Source organism: Pongo pygmaeus, chromosome 1 (genome assembly GCF_028885625.2).
Source record: "Pongo pygmaeus isolate AG05252 chromosome 1, NHGRI_mPonPyg2-v2.0_pri, whole genome shotgun sequence".
Classification (NCBI taxonomy): domain Eukaryota; kingdom Metazoa; phylum Chordata; class Mammalia; order Primates; family Hominidae; genus Pongo; species Pongo pygmaeus.
The window spans coordinates 23124048-23144322 of record NC_072373.2 but is presented as its reverse complement, the minus strand read 5'-3'; the positions used below and the strand labels follow the sequence as shown (position 1 = coordinate 23144322).

Sequence of the window (20275 nt, the reverse complement as noted above, 5' to 3'; positions counted from 1 at the left end):
AAACAGACAGCAATGCTCATCTCAACAGCCCCAAAATGCAGCTCAGAGGAGCCCCCTGTCCTCTTCTACCTCCCCAGGATCCTTCCACTGGGACACCTTATGCCTTGGGAGACTACAATTGGTCCATCTCATCTGTCTGTTTGTAACAACCATGGTCAGCTAATAGAGCTTCTTTTCTGGAGATAAACGACCCTTCTCAGACTGAGCTCCTTGAAAGAGCAGCATATCAGGGGGTGGTCAGCTGTCTGACATTCCACCTCCTCCCCTTCCTCTGGAGGCCCCTCCCACGCTTTAGAAAGCACTTATTAGGTGCTTACCTTAAAAGCCTGGAAGCATACTGACGTCTCACTAAGCCTTCTAATTTCCATTATACTTCTATTTACCAAAGTGTTGAATTAAAGGAAATATTTTGATATAAGTCAGACACAAGTATATGTAAGAATTAAATAGGTACTAAAGGTATCATTTCAAATTAGTGGGAAAAGGTTGAATTATTCAACAAAGAGCTCTGGGGATCACTGGCTAGCCATTTGGGACAAAAACTGGATTCTTCTCTTATTATAAAAATAAATTCCCAAGTTGAATGTTTCTTGCCTAAGATTAGGAATAAGACGAAGCTATCTTCCCATCACTTCTATTCCACATTGTATTGGAGGTTCTAGTAAGTGCATTAAGGAAAGAAAAAGAAACAAAAGGTGTAAGTTCGGAAAATAGTAAGTAAAGCCATCTCTACTTGTAGATGATTCTATTTGATATTCCTAAGAGATATCTTGAGAAATCTATTTTAAAACCTACTAAATTAAGTGAATTTAGCAAATACGCAGGGCACACTGTCAATATACAAACATACAAAAATGTCTAATACTAGCAATAAACATACTGGAAAAGGCAAGGGCATTGTTACTTAAACAGCGTTAAAATACATAAAACACTTAGATAAATTTAACAAAAGATGTGCAAGATCTCTACACTAAAAGCTATAAGACTTTGCTGAAATCAAAGAAGACCTAAATAAATGAAGAGATGCATCATGTTCATGGACTGTTAAGATGTCAATTATCTGCAGTTTGATCCATGGATCCAGTGAGATGCCAATCAAATTCCTAGCAGCTGTATTTGTAATAGCCCCAAACTGGCAACAACCCCAAAGTCACCTACAGAAAAATGGATAAACAAATGGAGATATCCAAACAAAGGACTACTCCCCAGAAATAAAAAGAACTAATGACACACAAGATGACCTGGATGAATCTCACAGGCATTGCTCTGAGTGAAGAAAGCATGTAAGAGGGTATACAATTCCTTTTCTTCCTGAAATTCTAAATCAGGCAAAATTAATCTATGGGGATAGAAATCAGAACAGTGGTTACCTGAGTCATGGAAAAAAGACTAGAAAAAGTACAAGGGAACTTCCCAGGGTGACAGAAATGTCTATAACTCAATGGGGTATATGCTAGATATGTATAAGCATTTGTCAAAACTCACTGAACTGTATACGTAAGATCTGTGCATGTAACTATGTAAATCATTTTTAATATTCCAGATATAATACCAAAGACATACCACAAATGAGAAGACAGACATGACTACACAAATGTTAGTGAAAGATGAAACTTTAATGAGGCAAAAAAAATACAATAGACAAAACTAAAAGAAAATGTCAAACTTGGAAAAATATTTGTAAAATGTTATGACAAAGAGTCAGTATCTTTTACATTTCCTTAAGAAAAAGACAAGGCCAGGCATGGTGCCTCACACCTGTAATCCCAGCACTTTGCGAGGATGAGGCAGGAGGATCACTTGAGCCCAGGAGTTCAAGACCAGCCTGGGCAACATAGAGACCTCCTCCATTTAAGGAAGAAACAAACAAACAAAACAACCAAACCCCAGCATGGTGGCACACGCCTGTACTCCTAGCTGCTTAGGAAGCTAAGGTAAGAAGATTGCTTAAGTATAGGAGTTTAAGGCTACAGTGAGCTAGGATCGTGCAACTCCACTCTAGCCTTGGGTGACAGAGTGAGACCCTGACTCCAAAAAAAAGAAACACTTAGGAATGGTATGTTAGTAGAGAAATGGGTACATTATATACTGCTGGTATAGTATGTGCAATTGAAGCAACCTTTTCTGGAAGGCAATTTGGCACATACATAGAAAGCCTTAAAATTGTTCATCTCTGAACAGTAACTGCACATCTTAGAATTAAAGAAATAACTGTACAGGTGCATGGGATGTACAAGAAGTTTGCAGCAGCTCTATGTGTAATATAACTAAAAGGTTAAAATTCTAGTCTCAAAGCAAGACAGGGCTGGGTGCGGTAGCTCACACTTGTAGTCCCAGCTGCTCAGCAGACTGGAGGATTGCTTAAGCCCAGGAGGCCAAGGCTGGAGTGTAGGCTGTGATCATTCCACTGCACTCCAGCCTGGGTGACAGAGCAAGATCTTGTCTTGAAAAAAAATAAAAAAAGCAAGACAGACTGGATTTGAATCCTGGCTCAGGAATTTACTACCAGTATAACCTTGGGTCAGTTACCTAACTTCTCTGTGCCTGAACTTCCTCACCTGTAAAAACTGACAAACGACACGATTAAATTAATATGTCAAGTACTTGGAATACTGCATGAAATTTAGCAAAACCTCACTAAATGACTACGGTGCACTGGAATCTGTAACTTTTAACATGAGAAAAGTAAATATCAAGTTATAAAAGTACTAACAGGTCAACATCACTAGTCATTAGGGAAATGAAAATCGAAAACCACAGTGAGATACTACTTCACACACATTAGGATGACTATTATTTAAAACAAAAAAAGTGTTCATAAGAATGAGGACAAATTGGAACCCCCTTGTCTTGCTGGTGGAAATGGAAGAGCTGTTGTAGAAAACAGGATGGAGGCTACTCAAAAAATTAAACATGGAATTACCATGATTCAGTGATTTCACTTCTGGGTATATACAGCAGAGAAGTGAAAGCAAGGTCTCTAATATATATCTGTATACTGATGTTCATTATAGCATTATTAATAATATTCATTATCATTGTTATGAATATTATGAATACCATTCATAATAGCCAAAATGCAGAAACCTGGCCGGGTGCGGTGGCTCACGTCTGTAATCCCAGCCTGGCCCATGTGGTGAAACCTTGTCTCCACTAAAAATACAAAAAAATTAGGTGGATGTGGTGGTGCATGCATGTAATCCCAGCTACTCGGGAGGCTGAGGCAGGAGAACTACCTGAACCCAGGAGGTGGAGGTTGCAGTGAGCTGAGATCAGGCCACTGCACTCCAGCCTGGGCAACAGAGTGAGACTCTGTCTCAAAAAAACAAAAAACGAAGTGCAGAAACCACCTAAATGTCCACTGACATACGAATGGGCAAATGAAATATGGTATATTCATGCAATTAATGTTTATTAGTCTTTAAAAAGGAGGAAATTCAGACACATGCTGCAACACAGATGAACCTAGAAGAACTATGCTGAGTGAAGTAAGCCAGACACAAAAGGACAAATACTGTCTAACTCCACTTACATGAGGTGCTAGTTGTCAACTTCACAGAGACAAAAGCAACAGTGGTCATGAGGGGCAGGGAGAACAGGCAGTTATTGCTTAATGGATTGGGAGTTTCAGTTTGGGAAGATGAAAAAGTTCTGGAGCTGGATGATGGTAATGTTTGCCTAACAGTGTGAATCTACTTCATACCACTGAACTCTACACTTAAAAATGGTTAAGACAGGCCAGGCGCAGTGGCTCACGCCTATAATCCCAGCACTTTGGGAGGCCGAGGTGGGTAGATCACCTGAGGTCAGGAGTTCAAGACAAGCCTGGCCAACATAGTGAAACCCCGTCTCTACTAAAAATACAAAAATTGGCCAGATGTGGTGGCGCACACCTGTAATCCCAGCTACTTGGGAGGCTGAGGCAGGAGAATCGCCTGAACCCGGGAGACAGAGGATGCAGTGAGCCATGATTGCGCCACTGTACTCCAACCTGGGCAACTGAGCAAGACCCTGTCTCAAAAAAAAAATTAAAAAAAAAAAAAGGGTTAAGGTAAATTTTATGTTATGCCTATTCTGCCACCAAAAAAAAAAAAAAAAAAAAAAATCAAGTAAGAAAAGTGATACTTAGAGTAGGATCTCAATTCTGCAGGAAAGAAAGAAAATCAAGCACACTCACAAGCAAATTGGTATTTTCTAAGGAGATATCCCACATGTTAATAAGTCATTTCTGAATTAGAGGATTTGGGATGAATTAAACTTTTCGTCTATCTAAAAATAGTAAGTTAGGCTCTCTGGATGAAAAATCCCCGGACAATTGGTAGGTAGTATCCTAACTATGGTTATGATGGTTTCACAAACAGACACATTTTCAGTGAAATTATTATGCCTTTTCATATTATAAAATTATACTTAGGTCAGCCTGGCCAACATGGCGAAACTCCATCCCTACTAAAAACACCCAGCCAGGTGTGGTGGCACACACCTGTAATCCCAGCAACCCGGGAGGCAGAGTTTGCAGTGAGCTGAGATGGCACCACTGCACTCCAGCCTGGGTGACAGAGATTATCTATCTGTCTATGTACTTAGGTATATTTAAATTATAACTAGATATAACATATCTATGCCCCTAAACCTACAACTTCTTCTATCCTGAATACAAAAGAGAAAACAGCCACAGAACAAGAAAAATGTCAGCCAGGTGTATTTGCTCATGCCTATAAACCCTGTGCTTTGGGAGGCAGAGGTGAGACTGTTTGAAGGCAAGAGTTTGAGACCGGCCTGGGGTCTTGCCAAGCAAGATCCCTTGGGCAACACAGTGAGACTCTGTCTCTATCTTAAAAAAAAAAAAAAAAAAAAAAAGGTTAAAAAATTAGTTGGGCAACTGTAGTCCTAGCTTCTCCAGAGGCTGAGGTGGGAGGATTGCTTGAGCCCAGGAGTTAGAAACTGCAGTGAGCTAAGATCATGCCAGTACATTCCAGCCTAGGCAACAGAATGAGAACTGTCCTCTGTTAAAACTGACATACTCACCCTCTGAACCCTTTCTTGGCAAATTTATTTACTTTTTAAAATTCCCAATTCTGAGCCGTTACTAATCTGTTTGCAGCAAGCAGCTAGTCAGACACACCAACAGCTGCAAGGACCAGCTGCTGCAAGAAGGGCAGACAGTGATATGGTTTGGATCTGTGTCCCCACCAAATCTCCTATCAAACTATAATCCCGAATGTTGGAGGTGGGGCCTGGTGGGAGGTGACTGGATCACGGGGACAGATTTCTCCCTTGGTGCTGTGTCATGATACTTGTGAGTTCTCCTGAGATCTGGTTGTTGAAAAATGTGTAGCACCTCCCTTCTCACTCTCTTCCTCCTGCTCCGGCCATGTCAACTGCCGGCTTCTCCTCTGCCTTCTGCCATGACAGTAACAAGGTTGGAGGACTGACACTACCCAACCTAAAGACTTACTATGAAGCCACGGCAGTCAACACAGTGTGGTACTGGCAAAAGGATAAGTAGATCAGTGGGACAGAACAGGGAGCCCAGAGACAGAGCCACACAAGCACAGTCCACTGATCTTTGACAAAAAAGTAAAGGCAAAAATGGAGAAAAGATAGTCTTTTCAACAAACGGAGCTGTAACAACTGGACATCCACATGCGAAAAAAAAAGAAAAAAAATAAAGGAATCTAGACACAGACCTTACACCCTTCACAAAAAGTAACTCAAAATGGGTAACAGACCTAAATGTAAGACACAAAACTGTTAAACTTCTAGAAGAAAATCTAGATGACCTTGGGTCTGGTGATGACTTTTTACAAACAACACCAAAAGCCCAACCCACTAAATAAGTAACTGATTAACTAGACTTCACAAAATTAAAAACTTCTGCTCTGCGGAAGACCAGCCGCACACTGAGAAAAAATACTTTCAAAAGACATACGATAAAGGGCTGTTATCCAAAATATACCAAGAACTCTTAGGATTCAACAGTAAGAAAACAAACAATGTGATTTTAAAAAGAGCAAAACCAGGAGTTTGAGACCAGTCTGGGCAACAAGGTGAGGCCCTGTCTCTACAAAAAATTTAAAAAAATTAGCCAGGCATGGTGGTGCGCACCTGTAGTCCCAGCTACTCAAGAGGCTGAGGTGGGAGACAGAGGTCAAGGCTGCAGCGAACTGTGATCACACCACTGCACTCTAGCCTGGGCGACGGAGCAAGACAGTCTTAAAAAAAAAAAAAAAAAAAGTGGGGGTAGGGGCAGGCAAAAGACATTTCACCAAAGATATACAGATGGTAAATAAACATATGAGAAGATGTTCAAGATAATTACAGTATTAGGGAAATGCAAATTAAAACAATAATAAAATACTATACATCTATTAGAATGGCCAAAATCCAAAACAATGACAACATCAAATGCTGCCAAAGATGTACGATGATACGAACTCTCATCCATTGCTGGTGGGAATGGAAAATGGTTCAGCTTTTTGGAAGACAGCTTGGCAGTTTCTTACAAAACTAAATATACCCTTACCACATGATCCAGCAATTGTACTCGATTACCCAAAGGAGTTGAAAACTTATGTCCCCATAAAAACCTGCACATGGTGGATGTTTCTAGCAGCTTTGTTCATAATCGCCAAAACTTGGAAGCAATCAAGATGTCCTTCAGCAGGTCAATGAATAAACAAACTGTGGTAATCCAGACAATGGAATATTATTCGGTAATAAAAAGAAATGAGGTATCAATATGACAAGACATGGAGGAATCTTTTTTTTTTTTTTGAGACGGAGTTTCGCTCTGTTGCCAGGCTGGAGTGCAGTGGCATGATCTCGGCTCACTGCAACCTCCGCCTCCCAGTACAACCAATTCTCCTGTCTCGGCCTCCCGAGTAGCTGGGACTACAGGCGCACACCACCACACCCGGCTAATTTTTGTATTTCTAATAGAGACAGGATTTCACCATATTGGCCAGGCTGGTCTCGAACTCCTGACCTCGTAATCCGCTGGCCTCAGCCTCCCAAAGTGCTGGGATTACGGACGTGAGCCACTGTGCCCGGCCCGACATGGAGGAATCTTAAGAGCACATTGTAGTGAGAGAAGCCAATCTGAAAAGGCTACCTTCTGTATGATTCCAACTATATTATATTCTGGAAAAGGAAAAACTATGGAGAAAGCAAAAAGATCAGTGGTTTCTGGAGGTTAGAGGGGAGGGAGGAATGACTAGGCAAAGCACAGAGATTTCCCAGGCAGTGAAAGGACTCTGGAGGCTACCATAAAGGTACATGCATGTCAATGTACATTTGTTTAAACTGACAGAATGTACAATGCAAAGAGTGAGCCCTCATGTAAACTACAGACCTCGAGGGATAACGATGTGTCAATGTAGCTCATCAGTTATAACCATGGACCACTCCCATAACGATGTGTCAATATAGCTCATTAGCTATAACCATGGACCACTCTGGTGGCGATGTTGATTGTGGACAAGTCTGTGTATGTGTGGGGTGGGGAGGGCTAGCGGGTATATGGAAACTCTGTACTTTACTCAATTTTGCTGTGAACCTAAAACTGCTATAAGAAAAAAAGTCTACATACAGGACAATGTCATGAACCTGGGAGGCGGAGCTTACGGTGAGCCGAGATCGCACCACTGCACTCCAGCTTGGGTGACAGAGTGAGATGCCGTCTCCAAAAAAAAAAAAAAAAGTTTACATATAAAAAAAGGTTAAACAGACAATGGGACAGAAATTCTTAAAAGGACCCCAAAATACAGAGATTTTGTGCATGATACAAGACACCTCTCAATGGGGGAGATGAATAAGCCAATAAACAAAGTACAAAAAATTAGCCGGGAATGGTGGCAGGCACCACGCTACTCGGGAGGCTGAGGCAGGAGAATCGCCTGAACCTGGGAGGCGGAGGTGGCAGTGAGCCAAGACCATGCCACAGCACTCCAGCCTGGGCAACAGAGTGAGACTCCATCTCGAAAACAAAACAAAAACAAAAACAAAAAACAACAACAGAAAAACAAAGTAGGGAAACTAGATCACCATCTGGAAAAAAATAAAACTGGAGTCATGCCTCACACCACACATCAGCACACACCGGGATAACTTTCAAACAGAGTAAACATTTAGATGTTAAAAGAAATAAGGAACCATAAAATTACACATACTGGATGTAGTTCATCTGTATCTCCAGGCTGGGCTACCTGACAGTGGCTGCTGGTGCCACAGCCTTGTTCCCTAGCATTGTCACTACCTCAGGGTAAGGGCCACACCCTGGCATACCCATCCTGTAGTGATCACCACAGTAACAAACACAGCACTGTCACCAACAGGCCGACTCTTTCAAAACCAGGGACTCTGAGTCCTCCCACCACTTCCAGATCTAGAGGCAGCTCTGGCTGCAGGGTGTGACTGTGCAGAGGCCAGTAACACAATCTGGAAGTGCAGAGAACCACAGCACCTCAGGTGAGCTAAAACCAATGAGAAACAGACAGAAAGAACCAATGGATAATGCTGCTCCCTTCCTCCTGCTCCGAGGGGCTTTTCTGAAGCTTGGTGGCAAAGGACTTGCATGAGGGCATCCTGCATGACCAAGCCATTGGCTGTTTCTCATGAAGCCATGGCCAGCTTGACAACATATGGCACTGTGCTTGCCCTCCTGCCTCCCCTTCCTCCCTCTCTCTTGCTGCCCTAGGATTACATCTCCTTATAAAGCCTTTAATAGCTTTGCTTTCTGCTCTGCTCTCTCTGTCACCTGACGTGACCTGTACTAAGACATGGGAGAAGACATAAAAGGAGAAAACTGTGGAGACAGTAAAAAGAGCAGTGGTTGTCAGGAATTAGGAGGGATAAACAGGGGATTTTTAGAGCAGTGAAACTGATGCAGGGCAGGCCAGCCCTAAATCGGGGATTGGCCTGGGAGGGTCCTTGGCTTCGCTCTGGAAAGAATTTAAGAGCGAGCTGGTGTAGAAGAAAGCAGCTTTATTGAGGCAGCAGTGTTCCGGCTCTGTGACTGCTCCTGCAGAGCAGGGCTACCCCACAGGCAGTGTGCTGAGAGCAGCAGCTCAAAGGCAGTTCTGAGGTCATATTTACACCCACTTTTAATTATATGCAAATTAAGGGGCAGACTATGCAGACATGTTAAGAAACGGGGTGGTAACTTTTAGGTCATCAGATTGTTGTCACAGAAAGGGGTGGTAACTTCCGGGTATTGCCATGGCAATGGTGAACTGATATGGCACACTGGTGGGTGTTTTATGGAAAGCTGCTTCGTCTCTGTCCCTGCTTTAGTTAGTCCTCGGTTTGGTTTGGTGTCTGAGCCCCACCTCCTACCTCATTTCCCTCTCAGAGATGAGTTATTCTTCCTTAATCTTAAGGGGGCTGCAGAAGGGTGCAGGTCTGAAACTACTCTGTATGATACTATAACAGCAGATGCATGTCATCATACATTTGTCCAAACCCATAGAATGTAGAGCATCAGGAATTTCTGGACTCTGGGCAATAATGATGTGTCAGTGTAGGTTCCTCAATTATAACAAATGTACTCCTCTGGTGGGAGGTGTTGACAAGGAAGAGCCTGTGTGGTGGGAGGGGGAGGGGGTACTGGAAACTCTTTGTTCTTCGCTTACTTTTGCCATGAACAAAAATAAAGTCTATTAAAAACAAAACAACTTTAAAGGCTACATTCCAAGCATCTGGAAAAACAAAATACCAAATACCATGCAACAGATGATGCTGAGTCCAGGAGGTGTTACTGAAATAACATGGGCACCATACTCTTGATCTGCACGTGTGGGAGAGGGCAAGCTGGGGGAGGTTTGCTTTGCTCTCTGAGACGAGGCCCTCCTGGGAGCTTCAGGGTGGGGGCTGAATGCCTGTGCTGCCCCAGTTTGTACACACCTGTCACTCCTCCGGCTTCCGCTGTCTTCTTGACTTTCTGCTGGTCATCCCACCGAAGCTCAGAGAACCCATCCACCTCAACGTCAGGGTGCCGGATGGAGTGGCCCACCTTCCAGAAGCAGGAGAAGTGGTACCAGTGTGGGACTTTTCCATCAAACATGGGCGACTAGAAGGAAGAGAAACAGAGGGAAGTAAGTGAGCAGTTAACTTTTGGCTTAGACCCACTAGACCTTGACGTCGACCTCGACCCCAGTCCCAGCCCCAGTCGTGGGATAGCACATGAAACCTTTGTTCTCCTATCTGTGAAAGGACAGCCTCTGCTCTCACATGAAGAGCCGCAGCATCCTTCTCATGATCTTCCCCAAGGCTCAGAAGACTGTAGCCCACTGTTCTTGAGCTCATTCTCTTGGGACACCAAACACAGCCACGAAAAAGGTGGCCTTTTACCACTGAGCTCTGCCCCACGTCCCTTTTGACCACACACTGCTACATTTAGTGGTGAGCTGCCTTGTGGCCTAGTGAAATGCACAGAAGACACCTGTGCAGAGTCACAATCCTGCAGCATCTGCTGGGAACAGCGAGACAACTGCTCCAGGCATGCCTGGACTCAAAGGGCCTGTGTGTCCCAGAAAAGGGCTCTTTAAGTGCCTCTGCAGTTAAGAATAACGAGGAACAAGACCCAGATAATGAGCAAAGCAGAGAAAGTGTGTCAGAAAAAAGTGTCAAGCTCGCAGCAGCCACACAGATGGGAGTGGAATGAATGGAGGTCTATGAGGCAACTGTGACAGCGGATGGTTCGGGGCAGCATGCCTGGAGCTGGAGTCAGCTGCTCACTGGCCTTCCGGGGCGCAGTTTCCCAGGTGCAGGACCTGGGAAGTCTGGCCACAGGGAACACAGTTCCCCTCTCCAGGTGGTTTGCTTCCCACTAGGCCTTTCATTGTGACAGGGTCAGGTTCTGCTCTTAGGCCTCGAGCACTGTCTGGCTTTGTTTTTGAGACCGAGTCTTGCTCTGTCGCCCAGGCTGGAGTGCAGTGGTGAGATCTCAGCTCACTGCAACCTCTGTCTCCCGGGTTCAAGCGATTCTCCTGCCTCGGCCTCCTGAGTAGCTGGGACTACAGGCACGTGCCACCCACGCCTGGCTAATTTTTGTATTGTTAGTAGCAATGGGGCTTCACCATGTTGGCCAGGCTGGTCTCGAACTTCTGACCTCGTGACCCGCCTGCCTCGGCTTCCCGAAGTGCTGGGATTACAGGCGTGAGCCACTGCACCCAGTCCTGGCTTTACAGAGTGGACGGTGACAGCGATTGGGAAGAAGGGGAAGACACAGCATGTCATGTGGGTCCCTGCGCCTTTCATAAGCCATCCTGTGTAATCCCACAATCTGCCTCTGGGTGGGAACCAGCACTTTCATTCACATGGAGACAGCGGGGCTGGAAATCCTTGCCTGGGGGGTTGGGAGTTACAGAGGCAGCAAATGAATGATTTGACACTATGATTCCTCCCACCACACTCCACTGCCCGGCAGGAAGAGCTACTTAAAAATACACCAACTGTGATCTGACTAAAGTAAGGGAAGTCCCAAACATCTGCTTTTATAGAACATAAAGCTAAATGTCACACAGATGCAATAAGAGTATTAAAACAGCATTAAAAGTAAATGTGCTGAATTTTTGGGATGGAGTTGTGGGGACAGGGAAAATACTCCGGAAAAGCAATGATAAGGTGGCCTACTATCTCTCTCCACTGTGAGTGGCCTCTTTCTGGATGTGATGTATTAGAATGCACAGCTAAGACTATGGCAGCTCAAGGACTCCTCAATGTCAGCTTTCCCCTGGGTCTGGAATGCTCCTCGGCCCTGTTCAGAGCACTCCCTCAGATCCCCCAGTGCCCCTTCCACAGCTCCCCTCGCTAAGAACTATGCATTTGGTGATTATTTCATAAGAGCCTATCTTGCTATTCTCTAGCAACATCTGTCACAGAGGGCGCGCAGTGTTTGCTTAGGGCTCCAAGTCAGATGGAAGAAAAAAGGAAGGATGTGGAAATTCCTGCTGTAGAAGAGACAACAAATGGCATTTCTGAGAGCATACTCATGTTCCAGCTCTCAAACGTTCCACCAGATCTCAACTAGGCTGCTGATACAGATCCCTAAGCATCTGGCTATCATGCAATGGCCTCGACCTGGCTCTGCCTGCTTGTCTACCCCTTGTCTACCCTTCCTGTGCAATGCTCTAGTTACCCTTGTATAAAAGGGCACAGGTAATGGCTATGGCACTTCTTCCTGGCTCTGCCAGGGGCCCCAGACCTGCTGCCCTTTGGTCTGGGTGCTGTCTCCCCCAACCATTGGCACAGTGCTGGACACCCTAGAGGTGCTGCCCAATGGTGCAATCACAGCACAAGCTTAGAGGACAAGAGCCTCAGCAGAAGCATCCCTGACCAAAGCAATGCTTTGCCCTAAAACTCAGGACTGAGAATGATGTGGCAGAAAGGCACCAGACCAAGGTCACAAGACTATCGACTCCATTTGTTAGCTGCACAGCCCAGGCAAGGCGCAGAATCTTTGGCTTTGCACCCAAGCAAAAACTGAGCACCTAACATACCAGGGTCCTCACCCAACCAGCACTGATGAACTGGGTTCCTTTCTGTGCAGAACAGGCCATGCTACCTGTCCACCTACGCCACAGTGAGAATGAACTGACCTCATCGCATGCCTCCGGGTGCTCAAACCCTCCCAGGACAGAGCAACTCAAAGGTCTACCGCCATCCTCCTCCCACCAAAATGCTGGAGGGCCCAGCTCATCCCTCCCAAGATGCCCCAGGCATGAGGGCTAAAGTATCAGGTATCAGATACTCAGAGAACAATACTCCCATGTAAATGTAAAAGAAGGTATTTAAATTCAAGCAAGTGAAAAGGCTTGTTTCTTTTTGGCCTTCACCAGCTCAGCCTACCAGACCAACTTTAAGTTCTGAATTAAAACTCTGAATCCACCCTCAATCACCATTACATAAAAATCACAGTTACTTTTAATAATAAAGAGTTTCTTTCACTATCAAGTATACCAAAGGAAAGCCCAGAATGTTGTTATTACTATTTTTTTTTCAGACAGGGTCTGGGTCTGGGTCTGTCGCCCAGGCTGGAGTGCAGTAGCACTATCTCAGCTCCCTGCAACCTCCACCTCCCAGGCTCAAGCAATCTTCCAGCTTCAGCCTCCGGAGTAGCTGGGACTTCCAGGCATGCACCACCATGCCCCGCTAATCATTGCATTTTTTTGTAGAGACAGGTTTCACCATGTTGGCCAGGCTGGTCTCGAACTGCTGAGCTTAAGTGATCTGCCCACCCCAGCCTCCCAAAGTGCTGAGATTACAAGCATGCGCCACCGAGCCCGGCCCCAGAATGTCAAACTTGATCAGGTTCAGTTTCCTCCATCCGGCCTCCCCCACAGCCAAGCCTCCTCTAACTTCCTCCACAGCGGTGTTGTTCTAGCCTCAACACACTGTCTGGACTTGGGTTTTCTGTTTGTCTTTCCACTAGAACACGGTACTCTGCCCACCTGTTAAGGCCCGTGGATGTCCCTTTCTCGGAATAACATTTAAAAATGCGTAATAAAAAGGCTCGCAAATGGCCAGGCGTGGTGGCTCACGCCTGTAATCCTAGCACTTTGTGGGGCCGAGGTGCGTGGATCGCTTGAGCTCAGGAGTTTGAGACCAGCCTGGGCAACACAGTGAGACGCCATCTCAAAAAACAAAACAAAAAGGCTCGAAAAGGAAACATATTGAAATAATTATCAAAATATTTGAAAGGTAATTTGGGTACAGTAACCCGTGAGCTTTAAAGTATTAAATAACAAGATCTAGTACTGTCTCTAATAACTGTGATTTTTGTAGCAATGAGAGTAAATTATATTTTGAGAAACTCCCAACTGTAAAGTGATATGAAAATATCTGTAATTACCACTGGTGAAAAAAATAATAGGGACTGCTAATATGCCTTTGCTTTGCTGCTTACATTTATGATTAGAGAAAATAACGAATTTTATCTGTAGGTTAGTGGAGATGGAGATATCAATTTTTTCTTATCTAAACTCATGGACCTTTTGCGTTCTACCTACCATCCCACAGACCCTGGGTTAAGAACTCCTGCACCAGGAGTGAGAACTTCATAACAGGCTGCCTTATATATTCAAGCTAAGTTCTAGGTTCCTTAGTGGGAAACAAGGCTCTTCAAATTGTAGGCCCTGTCTACTTTCCTATCCTCATCTTTCTGCTCCACTTCTGTGAATTAACGACTACTAATCAAGCTTCCACCCTTAGCTGGGTCATCTCGGACTCCTAGGCACACAATGCCTAGAGCACAGCTCCATCAGGTGGCATTCATCCCTTCTTACGGTAATGTTTGTTTACCAGTCAATTCCCGTTTAACCAAACTGGAAATTCCCAAAGGTGGATTCTGTGTCCTTAAAACCTAACAGAGTGCTTAGAACTTAACAAATGCCTACCAAATAAGCACTGTGTGCCACGTACAGACTTAGGTATGCCCCGAGGACACCAAGATGACCGACATATTGTGAAATAAGATAACGGAAGTACACCTGGCACTTGGGTATCCACTCGGTAAATGTCGCTCTCCCTTGTACTCTCTAAGTACTGAAAATCCACTGAGGGCTATCTGGTCATTCCTAAAACACATTACAGCTCATAGTAGGGAGCAAAATCAAGCTACCTTGACCATGAGCACTAAGCTTGGGTAATACGTTGGAAGCGAGGAGGAACAGGGCAGGTGAGAACCAGAATTATTAATACAAAGGCAGACATCGGCAAACTGGAAGCTGGAGGCAGGAGCCCCTGGGAAATGACAGGGGCCTTCAAGCCCACCACCTCACAGAAGGCTCAGGAAACCTCAGAAGGGGATCCTCAATGTATCGAAAAGCCCACATGAGAAACCCCCTGGAGCCACTCTTACTCAAACCAGACAGCTGCAAATGCACCAAGAGAACGCGTCTGTGAATCTGGAAAATTTGGGGAAAATGTTATTTTAAAGCACAAATTAGGCTCAAAGTGAATGTACTGTACAGAAATGACACCTTTCTGCATAGTTTTGCCTAATTAAAATAAAAAATGAGGGTGAGCGTTGAAATGACGTGTTGAAATGACTGCCAAAAATAGGTTTAACAAAAAAAAAAAAAACCCCACATGCCAGTCGCCACCATCTATGTAGAACAAAAACCTTCCAGAACAAGATAGGTCAAAATCAGATTAGCTTAAAGAGACCATGTACAATTCCCCCCCAACCCCTGAGGCCAACGGCAGTAATAAAACACCACCACCCCGAAAGGAGGAGAAGCGGCTCCTCGTTTTCACAAAGCGAAAGGCAACACCAGCTGCAGACTGTATTTCCCGGGCTTTTCCTGCAACATCAGCAAAACCTTCCGGAAGGGTCGGCCGGGCCGCTCGGGAGGAGGGGCGGCCGCGGCCCCATAGGCCCCAAGTGCCGCTCCGAGGGCCCGGGCTCGGGCCCGCTCGCTCCCTGGGCCCGCCCTCCCCCAGCCTTCCCGGACACAGTTAACCCGGGGCGCCGCGTCCCCGCCCCGCCGCCCGCACAGCGGCCCGCACCTGCACCATGATGGCCATCCGGAGCGAGTCCTTGGGGATGCTCTCGCTGCATTTCTTGCAAGAGGCGCGCCCGCTCTTAGCATACTCGACTCGATAAAGCTTATCCGAAGACTCCGCCATCCTCCCCTAGCTGCCGCCAAAGCTCCGGGAGCCCGACGCCACGACCTGGAAACACGCCGCCGCCTCGCCGCCCCGCGTGCGCTCACTCAGCCACAGGCGCCTGAGCGCCCAGAGCCGCCACCGAACACGCCGCACCGGCCACCGCCGTTCCCCGATAGATTGCTGATGCCTGGCCGCGGGAACGCCCACGGAGCCCACGTCCACGGGGCGGGGCCGGCGGCGCGCGCGCCCCCTGCCGGCCGCGGGGCGGAGTTTCCCGGGCGCCTGCGGGTGGAGCTCTGCGGGCCGCTGCCCTGGGGGCCGAGGCGGGGCTTGGGCTGAGCTAGTAGCTGTTTGGAGGACCCGGCGCCACCCCTTTGATTGTTCTGTCCCGGGAAGTCTTACTTGTTTTCATAACTAGTTTTACCCCCAACCCCTCCCCCTTTTATTTTTGAGACTGAGTCTCACCGCGCTGGAGTGCAGTGGCGCCATCACGGCTCGCTGCAGTCTGGAACTCCTGAGCCCAGCGATCCTCCCACCTCAGCCTCCCAAGTAGCTGGGACTACATGCGCTCACCACAACTGGCTCATTAAAAAAAAAATTTTTTTTTAGGGACAGGGTCTCAACAAGTTGGCTAGACTGGTCTCAAACTCCTGCTACAAGTGTTCTTCACGCCTCAGCCTCCCGAAGTGCTGGGATCAGGGGCATGAGCTACCACGCCGGCCCCAAACTCTTAAGTGTGTCCTCTCTCCCCTGAGGGCGGCTGGGTCCGGGACGCGCAGGGCCCCCCCCTCAGGAATATAGTTGATTGGCCCGAGGTGGACCCTGCAGTGTTAGGTCCACCCCCCTGGCTTGGACGGGCGTTCTAACCATAGACCGTCGGGACAAAATACCAACTGAAACCTAGCGTTTCCTTTATTATGAATTTGACTACAAATCCCAGGAGTATTAGCAGTACCTGTGACTTTGTGGGCAATAGTCATCACAGATGTTTTCATGTTACTTTACAGTTGTTGGTGATAACTCAAAATATTATTAAGCTCATCACTACTCGAAATTGTGGTAATGACTAGACCTGTTGCTATCAGATATTTTGTGTGTGTGTGTGTGTGTGTGTGTAAAGAAAGAGATGGGGAATCTCTCCATGTTGCCCAGGCTGGTCTTGAACCCCTGGCCTCAAGCAATCCTCCCACCTCGACCTCCCAAAGTGCTGGGATTACAGGCATGAGCCACTGCACCTGGCCTAGATCTTGTTGTTTAATATAGAACTATACTTTAAAATATAGTTTATTAAAATTGGTTTCTTTTCTAATCCTATGCATTTTTTTTTTCATTTCAAAGATTGTAACATGAGTGTGCTGTATTTGAAAATATTCAATTCTGGTATAGAGGATAAGAAAAATAAGCAGATGAATAAAACTCATAAAACATGTTAACCATAGAGAAGAAGCTAGTGGCTTAAGAGACAAGGATGTTGAGTAAGCAAGAAGGTTGTGAGACATAGGCTGAATCCTAAAAGTTAGTAACCAGTTAGATACGTTGAAGGTAGGCTGGGCACAGTGGCTCATGCCTATAATCCTAGCACTTTGGGAGGCTGAGGTGGGCGGATCCCTTGAGCCCGGGAGTTCAAGACCAGCCTGGACAACATGGCAAAACCTTGTCTCTACAAAAATTAGCTGGGGGTGATGGCAGATGCCTGTAGTCCCAGCTACTGGGGAGGCTGAGGTGGGAGGATCACCTGAGCCCTGAAGGTTGAGGCTGTGGTGAGCCATGATAGTGCCACTGGACTCCAGCCTGGGTGACAGTGTGACCCTGTCTCAAAAAAAAAAAAAAAGATATTTTGAAGGTAAACAGAGTAAGTGGAAAATATGATGGAACAAATAAAAGTTTTACTTAGAGAATGACCAAGTCAAAAGGCATGATCATGCCATCTCTGGGTTGACAACTATATCATCCCTAAATGGCCACTCATTGGTGATAAGATTATGGTCCCATCCTGCCACCCATATGCTCTGCCCCAAAAATGCAGCTAAAGTTCAGGTCTGTTCAGCAGGCTGATTGGTGAGCTGCAGCTGTGGCTGAGTGTGCTTGCACTTGTGTCTCTCTGATAGTGTAGTGTGAGTTGCTCCAGGTACCCTCTGTTGAGCCACCTTGAGCATCCTCAACTCTGTTAGTGGGACAGGCTGATGTGGCAGAGAGAGGGAAAACATATCAATATTAGCCAGGCGCAGTGGCTCATGCCTGTAATCCCAGCGCTTTGGGAGGCTGAGGCGGGTGGATCACCTAAGGTCAGGAGTTCAAGACCAGCCTGGTCAACATGGTGAAACCCCGTCTCTACTAAGAATACAAAAATTAGCTGGGCTTTGTGGTGCGTGCCTGTAATCCCAGCTACTCGGGAGGCTGAGGCATGAGAATCACTTGAACCCAGGAGGCAGAGGTTGCAGTGAGCCGAGATCACGCCATTGCACTCCAGCCTGGGCAACATAGTGAGACTGTCTCAAAAAAAGCAAAGAAAAGAAGAGAAAAGTGGGGGGATGGGGGGTGGGGACGGGAGAGGAGAGGAGAGGAAAGGATTGGATTCCCTAATTCTAGGTTCTGGTGGTGTGGTCCATCTGCCTTGCCTGTACCCTATCCCGTGTATGTTATTCACCCCATCAAGTTCTTGCTGTAAGTGGTTTTAAACTGATTCAATAAACCCTGCAATTCAAGCATCATAATTTGGTCTGTGAGGCTTTCTGTTCTGTAACTTCTGGGATAGTTTGCCTGATAATGTGCCTAGAAGCTACTATAGCATTAAGGTAGGTTCTTCCACAATATTTATTCTGGAAAGGGCTTCATGGACCACCAAAGGGGTCCTAGGCACACACACAAAAGGTTAAGAATTCCTGCCCTAGAACCTAAGGAAAGCCAGCTATCACCTACTGCCTTCTCAATATTTCGGTTTGGATGGCTTATATGCATCTCCGTTTATGTCCAAAACTGCCCTAGTGCTCCCCATCTCAGGAAATGGCCCACCATTCTTTGCATTACTTAGGCCAAATGCTTTGTAGTCAACTTGACTCTTCTCTTTTGTCCCATGTTCAATCCATCCCCGAATTCTAACTTCCTGACTTTGATCCTTTCTCATGGCCCAGCTGCCATCCTTTTTGGTGGCTCTGTATCCCTCACCAGAATGTAAGCTCCATGAGGGCAGGAGCTTGTGTCTGTTTTGTTGCAATAGCCTCAGTGCCTGGAACAGTGCCAAGCACTCACCAATATTTGTCGAATGAATGACTGAATCCCACAGTTGGCCCTCCCTTCGCGCAGCCCAACAGTTTAATTAATAATGTTACTTCACATTTGTATACAACTAACTTATACTGTGCCTAAAATTTGAAATTCCCCATGCTGATTTATAACCCCTATAGTATACCAGGCAAAGTTGGTGGCTATAGAGAATACCACCAGGACAGGGTTGTCTAAAGAATTACTTGATAATTCTTGTTAATAATACAAAAATGAAAAAAGAACGCCATCATGCAGTTTACAAATAAATCTTATGTGGCTTTACAGTTTTTTTCTTTGAAAGGAATGAGCTGTGTCCAGGTAGGTTAAATGCTTTATAGACAAGAGAAAAAAAAAAAGCTGCCATAGAACCACCTTATTTGTCATTATCATCGACTTCATTTTTTATTTTCCTTACCTTCTCTGTCTTTCTCTGCTTTGTTTTTTTTTTTTTTTCTTGCCTTCTTCGGCCTCGACAGCATTGTTTTTGCCACATGAGCTTTCCTTTGGCTGGATATGCAGCATTCTGCTCTTGGTACTTTTCCTTCAGTCGAGAAGCCTTCTTTTTGGGCTGCTTGCCATCTGCAGCATGGTCACTCATGTCCCTCCCAGGTTCTTGGCATCACTGCCAGTGGACAGACCGGGATCTCCTTTGATTTGAGGGCAGTACTCAGAACACAAAGTGAAAGCCCAAAGGAGGCCTTTCGGGTGCATTAGAATCTCTGAATTTCTGTTTTACTTCTCTTTTAGGAGGGATATCAGTTTTCATTTCTTTTTCATAAAGGGCCTTGAATACTCTTGGCCATGCCTCCAATTTCCTTCTCTTTAGCAAGTAAGGTTTTCCACCTTTCTGAACATGTTAACGAACATTCTGAGAAGATGAATGAAGCGTCTGGTTGCTTCTCCTGTATCCTGGCAAGTGTGCGCAGAATGCCCGTGATGACATTTTGCCCCTGGGATCATTGGGCTCTCCTTCGCCCATGTTTAGTTATTTTTGCTCAGTGAGGCACAGAATCACTCAGTGTCCACTTGGCCCTCACTTACCTTGGCAGTGTCTCTAGGTAAGGAGTTCTAGATCAGCCTGGACAACATAGCACGACCCTGTCTCCACACACACAAAAAAGTAAAGAAACTCACAACAAACATTTGGTTGTAAGGTATGGGTCCAACTACATTCTTTTGCATGTGGAGATCCACCATCTGTGGAAGAGACTGTCCTTTTCCCGCTGAATGATCTTGGCACCCTTGTTGAAATCATTTAACCGTATATGTTGAGGGTTTATTTTTGGGCTCTCTATTCTGTTCCATTGGTCTATATGTTTGTCTTTATTCCAACACCACATCATAGTAAGTTTTGAAATCAGAAAGTGTGAGACCTCCAACTTTACCTTTATTTTATAAA

The 20275-nt window shown here is 45.7% G+C and overlaps 1 protein-coding gene across 1 annotated transcript in view; it reads right to left on the bottom strand.

The window, feature by feature from the left end:
• Positions 1 to 15887, bottom strand: part of PARP1 (poly(ADP-ribose) polymerase 1) — a 47579-nt gene extending 31692 nt beyond the window's left edge. Inside the window, exons 1-2 of the mRNA XM_054484932.2 lie at positions 15511 to 15887; positions 9904 to 10069 (exon numbers count right to left, since the gene is read on the bottom strand). Coding sequence (XP_054340907.1) covers positions 9904 to 10069; positions 15511 to 15630 — 286 coding nt within the window. The 5' untranslated portion in view covers positions 15631 to 15887. The remainder of the gene's footprint in view (positions 1 to 9903; positions 10070 to 15510) is intronic.
• Between the last annotated feature and the right edge of the window lie 4388 nt (positions 15888 to 20275).